We start from the raw sequence: 16,456 nt of genomic DNA, 5'->3' as shown, positions 1-16,456 counted from the left end.
AACTAAACTTGATGGAGGAGCGGGCAGGCAGGTCTTTAGATGAGTCCTTGAAAAACACAAAACAGATTTCCAGGGCGTGGCCGACAAACAGAGGGAATGAACTGGTATCTAGGGTCAGCAAAATCCCAAAAAACGTTTCAAAAAGAGCAAAAGGGTCAAGAGCTCGAGTACTGTGTTGGTAAACGGACGATCTGACGAAGACTGAAGTGAAGAACCAGGGTTTATAAGCAGCAGGAGTCAGGTGTGGTAATGAGCCAGACTGATCTCAGGTGTGCTTGATATGTGGAGGGAAAACTCAGGTAGGAGGAGGGTGACCAGATAGACAAGAGACACAGGGAAGGGGAAAACACTGGCCATATGAGGGGAGAGAAGCTGCCAGATCTAACATGTTGAGCGATTTCACAGAAAAGAGAAAAAATTCAGCTTCTGGGTGTTGCTGGAGGAAAAGTCAGGGGATCACTTAAAGATTCATCATCTGGGGCAGTGGTCCCCAAGTGGTGGGTCGCGGTTGAAAATTGGGTAGCAGGTCCATTTTGAATGGACCGCAAGTGACTCACAAACATGTCAAGTTTGTAAAAAACACTATGTTTTAAAGTACAGTGAAATTTTGGCAGAAAACTTTTGTTTTGAAGCCCCATTTCCTGCTGTAGAGTGAGGGACTAATGGACAGCTCCTTAGAGACAGCAAACTAGCCCGACGACATGGGCAAACACAGTTATAACACTGAATATAATAAACTGTGTGGCACTTGAACTAATGACTAAGGAGAAATCTGGACCCTGTGGCTGCACCAGTTGGAAACCACTGCTCTGGGGAACATGACTGTACTGAATGTCATGGAAATCCATCAAACAGTTCTTGAGATATTTCACTTTGAACTTTCACTGATGCTAGTCCATACCCACTGAGTGCACAGGTGCCCACGTACAGTTTCACATGGTGTGTGTTTGGGATACAGGTCATAGGAAATTGCAGATTAAATAGTCAACTGAACCCATTAAGAAAAGCAATGTATTCAGACAGAGTTTTTGTGAATTTGATAGTACGATTGCTGTATTGAAAGTACAGTAGTACCATTGCCAACAGTGGGTTAGTTAGTGGGCTAAAACTGTACATTAGTAGTTGAGGTAAAAACATTGGTCCACAGGGGGAGCCACAGCGATCGGTTGCATTTTAGCCATTTTTAAGCATTTTTCTGTTGTTATAGCGCCACCCAGTTGCCAATTAGAGTTAAATTTCTCCAGTCACCTTGAGGCGTCCTGTTCTACATATCTACCAAGTTTAGTAAAAATCAATATGGCGGTTAGGCCTAGATATGAAATTAGCTCTCTAGCGCCCCCATTTTGTTTGATGGGGTCAATAATGGAGGGGTCCCCTCAGATTATGTGTGGTCATATGCCTACAAAGTTGTGTGGTGATCAGTGAAACCCTTGAGATGTTATACACCTTTACGTGATGAGCCACGCCCTCTGCAATATTCATTGCCTTATAGAAGCTCAGTTTTAGTAAGTTTTCCAACTTTTGCCAAGAGGGAACTTTAGATATTGCTCCCTAGATTATATTCACCGAGTTTCATGCAGATCGGTCAAACTTCCTAGGAAGAGATCGATTTTAAGTGTTTTTCAAAAAATTCAAAATGGCGGAAAATCTACATAACCGGAAGTTAAGGGTTCTTGAGGCAAATTTGTTCCTCATGAGGAGAGGCATCTCTGTGCAAAGTTTCATGTCTCTACGACATACGGGGCATGAGATATGCCCATTCAAAGTGTGCAATTTCAATCGGTTGCTATAGCGCCCCCCTTTGGCCAATTGATGTAATATTGCTTCATTCGCATCCTCCCATGACCCTCTACCACTGTGCCAAATTTCACATGGATTGACCAAGTCAGTGAGGAGAAAAACGTGGAACAGACACACAGACGATCGCTGTATCTAGAGCCATGCCGCTAAAAATAACCATAAATCAACTTGTGAGTCAGCTGAAAAGCACCTTTTATTATTACTTATTTTAAACAAGGTTAGTATAGTAGCGAGACATACAGTATAGGTACGATTAGTAAGCATAGCACCAGAATCATCATTCATTTCTTTTATACAGGCTACATACATACTGTAGGTACACGATTCTTTAAAACATCTTTGGATAAAGCATGGCAAACAAGCACACTGTTTCTCTGTTCAGTACCAATGCCCATTCAATATTTAGCACACTGTTTACAATTCAAGTATGAATATTAAAAATACACATATATCATAAGTTACAAATCTTAACGGTTATTACAAAAAAACCAAACAGGATTACATTTCTACAAAATTTTATGGCACATAGTGCATCAAGTATTCTTTAAATTTCTGATACAGACCTCATAGAACAATTGCCCATCATAAAAATGAACGATGGCCAAAGGTTTTCTAGCTGCTCATTGACTTTTTTTAATATATTTTTCAGCCATTCTTTAAATCAAAAGAAGCTGCATTGTCTGAGAAGAAGAAAAATAATCTGCGTCTATCTTCTAACTTTGGTTAAAGCTTAACATCAGAGTACCAGCATGTTAGGTTGCTTAATAGCTGTAGTAGCAGTGGTCATGGTGAGAGTCGTTTATGATGAGTTAAGTTAAGGGCAGACTTCCTCATGCAGTGGTTCATCTGATTTACCTGGCAACAGCTAGATTTTCAGCTACATTAATTAGAGGACCATCACATGCATTACAGGCAGATCCTACATCTGCCAAAGAGCTGAGAACCAGCGTTTTCCTTCTCAAGATCAGAGGTAATTCCAGTAGTTCAAAAGCACCATTCAAAAGATCCTCATTTAAGGTTAGTGGTTATACACTACAAACAGCAGTAGGCTAATACCTTTTTTTTTTCTTTTAGCAAAGCAGACAAAGGACAAAAAACATCAGACAATGGCTTCTCCGTTTCGTAGTAGTCATTGTGCCTTAAAACACAGAACATGTCTACAGTCATTACAGAATAAATATGGTCAAACATAAATATATTACAACACATATCTCAGTAGAGTATGGATGTCGGTGAGAGGTAGGGGTTGCAGGTACCTACAGTAGGCCCAATGGAGGGTGTGAGGTGAGACGTCACACCTGATACTGTGTCATGGTGTAAAAGATGAGAACTGTCTGTGTGGTGTGAAAATTAAAATAAAATAAAAAAAATCCTCATGGTTGAAAAAAAAAAAGCCACAGAAAACTTTTACACTGTGCTTAAACACTTGGAGATACTGAAAGATGTCAGTTATTTCCTCACAGCAGTAGTGTTTATTCTGCCTCTATGTGGCAGCCATGTGTCAGTAAGTGGACTGTGCTGGTTTCAGTAGTTCTGAGAAATACTTGACGGCAGATGACAGCAGACAGACGTTAGAAACACACAACAATGAAAACTAAAATCATCTAAAGTTGTTCTGAAGGCTCCTCACGTGCTCCTAAAGTTTGACCTCTGACATAAGGCAGGTCATATCAGTAGTTAGTCGCAAGCTCTGTCTTTAAGTCTTAAGCCCAAAAGAAGAGTTTGACATTTTGAGAAAATCACGTATTCACCTTTTTGCCGACAGTAAGATGAGAAGATTGATACTACTCTCTGCTCTCTATGTCTGTGTGGTAAATGCGAAGCCAGCAGGAGTATTTTAGCTTAGCATAAATACTGGGAATGAAGGTAAAGATCAAAGATAAATATGAAGAGAACTGGACACACTGTTGGAAGCGGGACCCTGTACATTCTTAGGAAAGTTGCTCAGTGGTAGCCTGGAAATCCAGATTCAAATCTAGACAGATTTTGAGCCAGGCCCTCACCGATACACCCTTCCTATCCAAGGGGCGGCACTAACTGGGGCATTTCAAATGCTGCCACACACAATTGGATAGCACAATAGCCAATCAGAGCACAAAACAAGGTGACGTATTCATTGCACTAAGCCCCATTGGTTTGCTGACCAGTGGGGCTAACTGATATATTATGCTTTTGCCGTATCCCATCAGCAAAACGGCAAAAACTTCCTTCCTGGAAACAAAGGCTTCTAGGGCAGTCTTCTGTTCCTCTCTCAAGGAAAAAGATAAGTGTGGTTGGCTTAGCATTTCTTCCAAAGCTAAATTGAATGGACGCGGCAGCTGCCATCTTGGCTGTTTAGTTTTCGACTCCTCTGGCGCAGCGCTGTCCTCCTCATGTTACGCCCGCCCAGAGCCCGCCTCTGTCAGATAGACTGATCTGATTGGTCTGATAGGCGATTCAGCGGGCTCTGTTTGTCGGGGCCAGATCCCCGTGCAGGGCAAATTTGAATTTGCTAGGGGCGGGGCATCTGGATTTCCAGGTTAGCTCAGTGGTGCATGAAGCCAAAAATGTTTAACTGCCGGGTATAAAATTACAAGGATGACTGGCATCTCTTCCACATCGCTGTACCTGGCTACTTCTGGTTCTCGACTTTCCAAATGTTGTTGGACCAAATGTATCAAATTCTTAGAAACCTAAGTCTTAGGGAAAAAACCTTTTTGGCCCAATGGCATCACATGACAGACTTGGAAACTGTAATTCCACTGTTTGGCTTCAACAGAAAATGGCTTCATAGATGCACTTCCTGGGGCCCTGTGCAGATGCCGGACTAAAGGTACAGTCACTTCCTTGAGTGTTTGCTCCCTGGTAACCTCATGTGTGATGTCAAGACTGTAGGAATATACCTAACAACTTTGAAGCTTTTATATAAGCTGTATATGTTCTGACTGTATATAAAGATGGAAAACAGGACAGTGCCCCGAAAGTGAAACCAAACCATCTCAATCGCCCTCTGGTGGCTGGCTGCAGTATAGGTCATAAACCCCACCCCCTCTGTGCTAACAGATAGGACATGCGTACACATGAAATAAACTTTTCCAAAAGGTTTCTGTCATTTTAGATGGTTCTTATCATGCTGATGTATATTCAAGTGTTCGTTTTTCAGATAAGTTTGTTTTTTAATTAGTTGTTATGCTAAGGAAAAGGGGATTTGGGGTCATGATTGACAGCTGTATGTGTCAATCTGTGTCATGCCAATGGTGTATGAGTGTATGGGCGGGAGCTTGACACCATGGCTCCACTCCTGGAAATGACATCACCAGCGCCCCTATCTGGGATGTTTCGGCTTCATTTTTGTACAGCTGGAAGAAGTGGAGACGCATCGTCCATCTATATACACAGTCTATGGTTTACATAATGGCCTGGCCTATTACCCCCTCTAAAACTACTACACATTGGTTTTGTACAGAGTAAACAAATCGGATACATGTTCATTTGTGAGCTGCTGGTGGGCGGATTTTGTTATCTTTAGACAGAGCCGGGCTATCAATTTCATCCTGATTCTAGTCTTTGTGATAAGCTAATCTAATCGTCTGCTAGTGGTTACCTCACATTTATCTCATCTCACTTTCAACAAAAAAAGTAAATAAGCACAAATGTCAAATTATTCCTTTAAACTTGTGTTAGGCCAAGATGATCTGCAGTGTAGCTCATTTAGTAGTCTCAGAAAAATACAGTGTTCTTGAATTACTTCTTTTTAACATCAGCCTATTGGTTGTCATCCTGTAAAACAACAACACAACCATCCCTCACATACTATTGCAGAGTCTGTAGCACTTCTTTGTCATCAGAAGATTGCAATGATTTTTATACTGTCTCATTCATTGCAATTCAGTTAGATAAGTTGCAACTAAATACTTACAGTGTAGCTGTAAAAATAAATATCTATGTACCGTGGAAATCCACATATAACAAGATTAGTTCCAGGTACTTCATGCCAAAATTCTGGCTTTTTTTTTTTTTTTTTTTTTTTACAGAATACACTTCACAGAAGAGAAAAAAATGTTTTTTAAAGATGAGAATTTCTTCCTTTAAGTACTGAGTTTTTTGAACTGTTTGTGTAGATGCTTTCTCAGTGTTTTGAAGTTTTGTATCCCTTTGTATAATGCTAAAATAAAAAGCAAAACAGTGTCAGAAAAAAAAATCATTTTAGGTTCCAAAGCGCAGACGTGTTTGATAGCCATTGCAACACTGTTGGCATGCAAATCTAGCTGGCTCTTCTTCAGAGTTTGCAGTTTGGATGAAGGACCCGACAGTGGTCCTGTAGTACTGCACAGTACGTAGTGTCTTGAATGCTTTAGCTGCCATTAGGAAACTGGGGATGTTACTGTGGGATGATTGCTGTTAAATGCTCCTCCGCCACACTCACAGATGACGACGTGGTCCAACAGATCACTGTTATTGCGTGTTCCTGGGCTACTGTCTTCAGGAGAGATTTAGGGGGGTTTGGTCTCTGCATGGCCCTCAGTGGACTTGAAGGAGTAGGCCATTGTGAGCTTGGGGAATGCACTTCCCACAGAAACCACCACAGCGGCCGTAGATTCTTGTTCCATCCTACAGACAGAGACAAATGAGAAAGGAAAGAGTGGGCAAAGGGCGGCTTTTTACGCAGAGAATGAACGCTTCAGAAATGTCACTGGGGATTCCTCTTTGGTGAATCAGACAGAAATACAACACGCAATTCAGATGACATTTCAGAGCGACAATCTCATTCCAATACTCCAAGACCCAGCATGAAGCACAATTACACCCCAGTACTGTATCTATATTCACAACATAATCCATTCTCTACGAGCCAAATGGCATCAGTCGTGCAAAAGACAACCATTTAAGCTTCTTACCTCAGATCTGTGGACTTTGACGGAAACATAGTTGCCCTGTGATGTCCACTTGGTGGCCTCAGCCACTTTGAGACCAGTGCCAATCAGATTAATGCTGAACTGGCCCTGAAAACACACATCAGATTGATTTATTTCTGAGCTGTTCTTTAACCAGGAAGTGAGCTCATTCATACTTGTAGAAAATGTCTATGACAGTAACTCAAAGGAGTAATACTGCAGAGTCGTGTAGTTTCGCTGCAGGTCCAGGGAATTATAGCAGCAGATGTTTAGTAAAAAATCACTTTAAGGCCACTAACACACAAAAGAAGTCACAATGTACAGTATTTCACCAACCTGCGGACACTTGGCTGCACTATAACAATCTCCCGCTGTAGCAAAGGGCACAGGTCGACCATGAAGAGTCTGGGAAAACTGGAGGTCTGTGACTGGTAAACAGCAAAGATACAGATCCAGAGTCAGAATGTGCAACAGCAGGAGTAAACATAGACAGAAGACAGCTGCTCTAAGGTAAATAACCACACAGAGCATCAGCAACTTCAGTTTATGCAATTAAATTTCATTGCAGGGTTGATGTCACTTCACTGTCATCGCCAGATGTTTTTCTCTTTCTAGCAGACCTGTACACGAAAATGTTGTTGCAGTGAGATTTGGAGTTTGAAGCCAAATACAGTAATTAATCTGCTTATCAACTCTAAATCCCTTAAAGGTACAGTGTGTAAGATATGGCCAGAATTTTATCTAAAGCTGTGAAGAAGTAACACTTTTGACATGTCGCAGATGTATTGTGCTGCACAGATAAGTACTGAAAGTAGCATGCTAGCCAGCTAGCCCCGGCCTGTCTTGTCTCAGGCTGTTCTCACGCACCACAATTTGTATTTAACACCTGTAATTCCGAGCCAGTATTTCACATAAAACTCTTGTAATTGGGAAGGCTGTGATCATGGGATCAATGCACTGACGGGAATATGGAAGCAGCAAATAGACCGAAAGTCCACGCGTTGAGCCAGGCTGGTGGATGGATCACAAAACATGGGACTTTCCCCCAGGAGACTGATTTTTGGGACTGTGTGAAACGAAGTGAAGTTTGAGTCATTTTAACATACATCATCATCATCAACATAACTTTACGTTCTGTATGTAATGTGATGATGCCTTTCGTGTTAGATTTTATTAGATATCACACAAACCGTTGTACGTGCATTTTCGTAAGATACGATACAAACTGATGTATGAAGATACGTTGCTGGGCTTGTAATACCACTTGTTCCCTGAGAAGTGAGCCCCTGTGGCCTCCAGTTTGCCCTCAGTCCAACATGAGAGGACAAAGAAGTAGAGCCATTGCCCCCCCAGTTAGTGGCACGGTAAAAACAATGTGTGGCGGCAGAGAAAGGAATTGATATATGGTAAAACAAGAGTAAACACTGATGTGGCTTTTCACTGCTTGAGACAGCTCTTGGCGAGTAAAGATATGAGGTTTAATGCTCAACTTGCAATATTTCTTTTAGACTGGTAAATAACTTCTAACACTGGCTATCTAGTGTATCTTTAGTGCAACTTATGACAACATAAGTGGTATTGAAAAACACCCCAAATGGCGTCGATGTATGGCTCTGATGTGGCTGTTTTCTTGCTACTATGGTCTTGCTCAAACTGAGCTAAGCAAGCTATAATGTCAACTATAGTCTGAAACACATGTGAAGATTAAAACACAGCAGTGTTATTTTGACTGGCTCATAGTTTCAGCATGTTTTGTGCAAAAGTGATGATAAAAGATTTGATAAGAGACGTATTAAACTTTGAGCTTATGAATCCAGGTATTTTACCAGCGTGGAGCCAGATCCAAAATGAAACCGGCTATCACAAACAGCACATCCCCGTTACAGTAGATTTGTGATTAAACCGGCTTCACGCATATCAAATCTTTGTTTCACATTTTGACTCAGTGACTCAATCTGATCCTTGTTTCCCTGCCTCTCCTGTTCGTTCCCATTTACCCTGCGTTGTCACACATGATAACCATGACCGGTACCTTTTCCTGCCCTCCCTTCACGTTGCCTGTACCAAATGATGATAGAGTTCACGAGATGCTTCCCTTCATCTTGAACTCATTATCCCCCCCTCAGCTCTCTTCAAGCCGCCTGAAAGCCAAATGAGTACCATGCAGAGGGGGTGGGGTGGGGAACATGTGCTGTCAGGACCCATACCAGACGAAGACGATGGGAGGATGACTGTGTAGGTTCTAATCCAACTTCCCCTCAGCACACACACACACAGACACACACACACACTGTACACTAATCCACATTCTTTAATCAAAGGCATACTTGGACACAACAGGGAAGGTGGAGCTGACTGTAATAATGAGCAGAGGAATATGGCCTGAAGATGTGTGTGTATTAGTGTGTCTGTGAATGTGTGATTGCTCGCATGCTAGTATGAGTGTTTGATATTGATGCGACCGGGTGTGTGTGCCTGTGTCTTTGGGTCTTCTCGCATGCGCTGGCCAAACAAAAGATGTGCGAAGCAGCATCACATATTGTCTGTCTGTGCATGAGAGCAGGCACGCGTGTCTGTACGTTGCATGCACGCATTCCTCTATTCTTGCGCTCACGTGTTTGTGCTGAGAGGCCCGGTTTCAAGCCCTCGCCTAGCGATGTGAACACAGAGCGCTGAAAGGTCATCATTTTGACTCCAGAGTGGAAAGTACGGGGAAAGCTGCAAATATTGCATTTAGACGAGGCACTATTAAGCACTACGGGACGAGGCGTCTGAGGGTTAAAACAACACTGATGTGTGGTCTCATTACAGTAGACAGTGTAAGGCAATCACACAGTAATTACGCACTCATTATCCTCAGGGAGCCAAGGTCCACACGAACTTTGTGGAAGAGTGTGTATCCCGCTGCTGAGTAGTCATTCCTGCAGTCGCAGTCCTGTCTTCTGCTGCCGTTGTACGGACATTCAAATGGGTTCAGTAACCTTTGTATTAAGGACAATGAGTGTTAGGATTTATTCAAGATAAACACAGGAATCTGAACGCGCCAGCAATGAATATATTTGTACACATGCAGCACAGTAATTCATATAATCACTGAGTCACAGCTCAAGTGGCAATCAGTCATGGATGCATTAAATACACACCTGTGCCCATACACCTCTGAGTAGTTGTCTGTCTGACCACTGCGCAAGGTCACATACTCCTTGGGAAAATCCGTCTGCATCTCAGCACAGTAAATCTGAGGGCAAACACACATTGAGACGATACATGAGAGCCTGCCGGGAAGCTACAGGTTGAGTCATGATGTGTTCTGACAGAACAGGTGCACCTGTAGGATCCGGGACTTGACTTTGAGATAGTACTCCCCATCTATCTTCACACCCAGTCTCATCTGGACGTCTCGGCAGGAGGCGAACAACTGGCCTGGGAGACGAAATATGAAGAGAGGAAGGAGAGGTTTCAATGCAACAGCAAGGGAACACTGATAGCTGAAATCTGCTTTTGAAACTCTGCTTGTGCAAGCCAGTCAAAAAAAAATTTGTTGTAAACAACTGCCAGAATGATTGCACAAGCTAATGCATTAAACTCCGCTATGTGAGAGGACTGTAGCCTGGTTCTCGTCTTCTTAAATGAGAGCTGTTGTAAATGTCTCATTATTTGTGCTGCCTCCTCTGCTTTCCCAGAGTGCTGTAGAGCTCATATCATGCTGATTAGCTGATTAGCATTAATACTTGACCGCAGAACTGGCTGTCACCCGAGCATATCATTTTAATTTTGCCAGTGCCTGACTTGGCAGAAGCCAAGTCGGGAATGAACAGCCCAATGCGCAAGTACTGAAAAATCTGAAATGTGGGGGGGCGAACCTACAAACTTTGGCCCGCTGCCGGGTTTTACAGAGCTTCACAAGTTCACAATGAAGGCTGCCTCGGCCCCAGCGCACACACCCTGAGGCGTTTTGACAGACTGTCCATTTCATAATTTGTAGAAATCCGTTGACTGTCTATTTATTGTTCCACTAAGTATTCACTCCAAGAGGCTTTAAGTAGAGGTCGCTGCTCTGCGTAATGTGTTAAAACAAAGCAAAAAGTTGGGTTTCTGTAAACACAATCAGACACGGTGTTGGTTGCCATATACAGCACAGTCAATTTAAGACCATCACTCTGCAAATACCACGTTGGCAGTAAGCACTGCATGGATCAGATGGGAGAATTTTATAGATATATACTTAACAGCCAAATGAGAGAAGAGAAGAGAAGAGAAGAGAAGAGAAGAGAAGAGAAGAGAAGAGAGTTTGACCCACATTCTCTATCCTGACACGCAGCCTTGGACTCAGGTCTCTCTGAAGGACGGCAGTGTTTGGACGGTTGGCCTTTGGACGTCACACACTCCACTCTGCGCTCCATCACTCCCGCCCCGCAGGTCTGCGAGCACTGGTAAAAACACACACAAAAGCATTCAATCCCACAGCTCCAAAACAATTAACAAATAAGCTGCCACCAGATCCAAATCCACAAATGAGATTTGTCATCAGAATGCACAAGTCACCAAAATGTTTTGCGAGAATGGCGATTAGCTTGAGAGGATTTCTCACTGCCTAACAAGCGCTTTCTGTTTCACCTTGCTCCACGGGCCAGCTTTCCAGTAGGTTGTGTGCGGGCAGTCCCTGAGGAGGCAGGGCCGGGCGCCAGGAGGGTGGGGCTCGGGGCAGTGGGTGCTGGCAGAGGAGGACTGGGCAGCAGCAGCGGTGTACGGGCGCAGAGCCTGAGAGGAGGGCATCATGGAGCAGGAGACTATACGCTGCTGGTAGCCCACACCGCAGCTGGCAGAGCACTGAGCCACACACAGATACACACACATGGACAGTTAATAAAGACTGGCATGAGTAAATATTTGCGCAGAGCATTAATTATATACAGAAGGGGATTTCTTCTTCTGGGCCTCAGTGGTACTCATGTGCCTCTGACTGTATCTCTGCCCTGTGTAAACTCTGTCTCCAACTTTTCATGACCTTAAAAAAGCAGCCTTGTTCTCAGCTTTATCACAATTTACTTAGTTAATACAATGAGTTTTTAAATGGTTTATTCAACCTAAAAAGCTGGAGAATGTCCCAACCTGTAAAATAATACTTAATTCTTTAGTTTATCTGAAAAAGTCAACACCGCAAACATTTGGTGATTCATGCAGACAGCAACTAGGGAGGTTCCATGTTTTCATATGTGAGGATTTGCTGCTTTTCTTTGTTTCATAACATTTTAAACGTAATACTTTTTTTTGTACTGTTGGCTGGATAAAGACCCTGACACACCAAGCTGACAGTCGGTGGTCGGTCAGTGTCAGCCATCACGAGCGTCCATGAGTTTTTTTGCAGTGTGCCCCACGCTGTTGGCACTAGTCGGCCCTTGTCAGCTGTTGTTTGGCTGCTTTTTTTTGCTGATTCAGCATGTTTAATTAGCCTGTTGATAAGTGAAATCACCCTGATTGGTTTAAGTGCTATATCGTAGGCAAGTGGGCTTTCTTGAGTTTCTTGAAGACGTTTCACCTCGTTTGACCCACCTGGCCATCATGTGTGTCGTTAGGGTTAGATGGGTCCAGGTGTGATTGAGTGTTAAGTCACACAGTCGGATAAAGTCAAGAGGGTGTTAGATTGAAACAAACTAAGACTGGATGGATAAAACTTTTTAGTCATTGAGCTCTTCAGCAGAAACACTTCGTAATTGTTTGTGCTATTGTTTGCTAGCCCATGGTGAATATCCTTTGTTAAGTCCACACTGAGTCGTGTTGGTAATGTGCTAACTGGCTAACTAGCATCTTGAATCTGTCCTCTTTGTCTTCCGGGGCCCTTTTTGAATGATGAATACGGACTACTGTAGCTTGCTGCCATGGAGAGCTACTTCCCCTCACGCAGGCACGGAATGTACAAGCTAATCGACTGATGGCTGTAGTCCCTGCCGTTTTCTCTAGGGGGAACCTTTTTAGCCGACACACAGGTGATGTGAGGTGCCACAACACTTAGCCTTTGTCACCACTTTCTTTGATGTCGCTTAGATGTTTCTGGGCCTTAAGACCAGCAATCTGAAGATGTTGCCCAGAGGAAAGATCACTTCTTTACTATTACTCGTGGACATAACTGAGCTTAATATAATGTCAATATGAGATTTTGACAATTTTCTCACACTTCTTAAATTAAGAAGTACTTCCTAATTTAAGATCCTAAAATGTTCTTTTCCCTCTCTTACTGCTGTAGTCTTTATTTGTATGAAATAATCCACTCTTGAGATAACAGTAAGATCCAAAAGAAACATGATTGGCTTATAAATGAGCCTGCATATTTCAGAAATTTATCTCGGTGATCAAATTCAAGTCTTAACTCTGTATTTTATCTGTTGTCAGAGTTAAGAAACCTCTGATGAGCCTGCAAAGCAAAAGATCTCCTGCTGATCTATTCTTTTGCTCCTTATATCTCCTAAAGCGATCCTAAAGTAGCTCAGCTTCACCTCTAAGAATGTATGTGTGTTTCACTATTTTTTTTCATTAGCTGTATTAGCGGTAGAACAAAGCTCAGTTGTCAGTACTTCTTTTATTCCCACCTGTGACCATTCCCCTGTAATCCACATGTAATGGCAGGGAGCTCTTTTGCAGTGCTGGTGTGATGGTGGCTGGGACGATGGCTCACAGTAATCCTCCTGGACGGGTGTCATCCCCGGGCCGATGCATCCCACCTTCCTGCCTCTCATGCCTTCTCCACAGGTTGCATTACACTACACGGAAAATAGCAGCACAGGAGGAAATCAGGAAGAGTGAAGAAGAGCTGGCAGAGGGGGGGCAGTGTTGTTCTTTCAGCAACATCATTGACTTCTTAGACTCCTGCTTGCCTCTTTAGCTCTCCATACAGACACTCCTTTTTATGTAAAGGTTTACACAAGTAGGAAAAAAATGAAGTGTTGTGTGACAATGCCAGCATTAGCTCTAGAGAGGCACAATCCCAAACATGTGCTCTAGTTGATAATGTTTCCATAAAAGATAAAAGTTAAGCCGGGTGTCCCTCAGGCCCTGTAATGGTTTATAGGAGTATTTAAAAGTAATGATATGGACCAGAATCCTAAAATTAATTTATGTAAAAAGTCAGCTGTGTGTGTATTTTTGGGGCCAAACTGTGAAAGAAACGAGGCTGTGAGTTCTCGAGGCAACGCAGACAGGAATCTGAGCACTGCAAACATTCTGCAGCAGGACGACACGGCACTATGTCCCTACATGGTGCCCCTCTTTTATGCCTTACTTTGGAGGACAAAGCACAGGGCATTAAAAAAGATGAGCAAAGAAAATAGCCTGCTAGCGTGACACAGAACAGTGATGCTCAGCAGGACAAAAGCGATGATGGCCATCAGTACTTTGAGGTTTGATATGATGTGCCGACTGATGGTTATCGCTAAAGCCCTCACAATAGATGCGAGAGAGCGAGGGTACCTGCAGGTCGTCATTTAATGGTGCAGAGAAAAGGAGAAAGAGCGGAGATCTCAGCCAATAAAAACCTTAATGAGATGGTTTAACATCTGTTCATAGGGGGGCTGTAGATAGGAGGAGAGAGAAAGAATGAGCCTGGACTTACTTCTTCCCATTCACCAGCAACCCAAGAGTAATGTGTGCATTCTGCAGTTTGGCAAGGCCGGACAACGGCAGGACGCTGTTGAGCATCACATAGATCCTCTCTGACCCGTCCAGTGCCTTTCAGTCTGCAGTAAACATCTCGGTTCTGGACTCCGACTCCACAGGTGACAGAACACTGGTGAAACGGACACAGAGCGCAAGTATGATTGAGAAAAAGGCAGTGAATGAAAACTAAATTTAAGGCTTAACATGTTTCCCAAACTGTACATAATACAGCCAAGGATATAATAGCAGTCTACTACTTATTTTCCAACTTCAAGTCTCACATGGAGCTGATCTTACAGGAGAGTTTACTCATCATGAGTAGTGATGATGTCATCAGTGTTATCTTGGCTTGGACTTGGAGACTTCAAATTTCTAACAAAAGTCTGAAACTGAAGGGTTTAAAGATATACTATGCAAGGTTTTCCTAAAAAACAATGTATAGACTCGTACCTAAGTTATCCCTCTCAATCATCACTTATGACCCACTAGAAGTGTACCCATTTGTAGGCGTGTACTTCCAGAGTGCTCAGGTAAGGTCCGGGCTTTATAAAAGTAGTGACCATGTGCCAGACCTTAAGCAGCAGGCTTCTAAAGCTCAGTTCAGACCAAAGATTCGTGACAAGATGAGCTGAGACAAGAAACTACTTGCAATGTGCTGCAACTAGATGAGACGGTGTATCATCTCTATGCAACAACTCTCTGTACTTCTGTTCTGATTTCCAGCTTTTCAGACTTATTTTGTGGCTGAATATAATTTGTAGCTTCGTATTAATATATGAATGAGAATAGCGATAGTGAGATACTGGCTACAGTTGCATTTGTAGGGTTGACAGAAACAGAGGGCTCAGCTGGGAAGGAGCACCTGCCACAGCAAGCAAACACGCCATCTGCGGTCACTTCGACTTGACCAGTGGACTTCATTACAAGCCGACTATAGAAACAGATGATGTGCTTTACGTTCTAAAGTCAGCTGCTGGCGATTTGACCAGGCTTGAGTCGAGCTCAAACTGGCCAGTTACACTACTGCAACTTTTCTCTGCAACATTCTAAAAAGGTTTCATCTCGTCACGAATCATCGATCTGAACTGGCCTTAAGGGACACCAGAATATAGTGAGGCAAAATGCCAAACAGAGGTGAATTTGGGTTTGGTTTTTACCTTCACTTTCGCTGGTGAGTGTGTTTATATACAGAATCGACAATTCAGCATAATTTATCTTTAAAATAAATGGCCATTTAGAAGGCTGAAGGGTCTAATGAAAGATGCAAATAACTTCTATTAAGGGAATTGTAGAATCTAGTGTTTTTGGAGTTTGACTAATTCTGTGGACTAAAAGTCCAGATACGTCCACGTCTGCTGCTTCAATTTCAGTCCCTCTGTATTTGCTGCAAAGTTGTCCCAGTGACTAACCACAGTACTGCAACAACAAACTATTATAAAAGACACGTCTGAAAAACTGCTTGCTGACAAATTCAAAGATAACTAGAGACGTAAATTGCAAATTTCATCACGATATGATATTATATTAATTTCTTCAACAATGTAACAATATTTGCTGATATCACAACATTTGCCATGACCCGATCTCAATTCGATTTGATTGATTCAGGGGCCTGAGATCGATGCAAGATGACATCAATCAATATCCTCAGTCTTTGTCTTTGCTGCTTACCATTATCTGCCTGGTGCTGAATGTTTCTTGAATGTTTAGGAAAGTGGTGTTCTTGGACTGAAACAGTGACGGACATACCATGGGGATTTCAAATTAAAGGTGTATCTCAAAGATAATGTTATGTATCAGTGTCTTCTTTTTGGATTGATGATATTGGGTCATTGATTAGATCAATGTAGTCCTGTCGTTACACCCCTAAATATTACTCTTTTTTTTATTTCTATCTCATGAAGGTGGAGTATTTGTTACACCATCCTAAACGGCTAGGAAAGCTCTTCTTAGCTCATTCCAATGTAAAGTCTATAACAGGGTATGGGGGGCCTGGAGGGCTCAGGGAAATGCATTAATCTGTATTGTGCTGGGCTGCATAATGTGGAAGCAAACCAAGAGAGAAAACTTAATATATGAGCTAGGTTAGCAACTTTTATTGTAATGAATGGGCAACATCTTAATATAGTCAT

General features: G+C 42.6%; 1 protein-coding gene across 3 annotated transcripts in view; it reads right to left on the bottom strand.

The window, feature by feature from the left end:
* Nucleotides 1–1,975: 1,975 nt before the first annotated feature.
* LOC117262077 (A disintegrin and metalloproteinase with thrombospondin motifs 20) overlaps nt 1,976–16,456 on the bottom strand; it is a 111,549-nt gene continuing 97,068 nt past the window's right edge. For all 3 annotated transcript variants that reach the window (XM_033634744.2, XM_078167751.1, XM_078167752.1), the window contains 10 exons: nt 14,281–14,454; nt 13,262–13,432; nt 11,292–11,504; nt 10,975–11,104; nt 10,003–10,097; nt 9,818–9,912; nt 9,522–9,655; nt 7,011–7,102; nt 6,678–6,782; nt 1,976–6,390 (listed from right to left, as the gene is read on the bottom strand). In XM_033634744.2, coding sequence (XP_033490635.2) covers nt 6,301–6,390; nt 6,678–6,782; nt 7,011–7,102; nt 9,522–9,655; nt 9,818–9,912; nt 10,003–10,097; nt 10,975–11,104; nt 11,292–11,504; nt 13,262–13,432; nt 14,281–14,454 — 1,299 coding nt within the window. In that variant the 3' untranslated portion in view covers nt 1,976–6,300. The remainder of the gene's footprint in view (nt 6,391–6,677; nt 6,783–7,010; nt 7,103–9,521; nt 9,656–9,817; nt 9,913–10,002; nt 10,098–10,974; nt 11,105–11,291; nt 11,505–13,261; nt 13,433–14,280; nt 14,455–16,456) is intronic.

The sequence above is a fragment of the Epinephelus lanceolatus genome, chromosome 5, assembly GCF_041903045.1.
Source record: "Epinephelus lanceolatus isolate andai-2023 chromosome 5, ASM4190304v1, whole genome shotgun sequence".
NCBI lineage: Eukaryota > Metazoa > Chordata > Actinopteri > Perciformes > Serranidae > Epinephelus > Epinephelus lanceolatus.
Note: the sequence above shows the minus strand (reverse complement) of the source record. Positions and strands in the feature narration are given on the sequence as shown.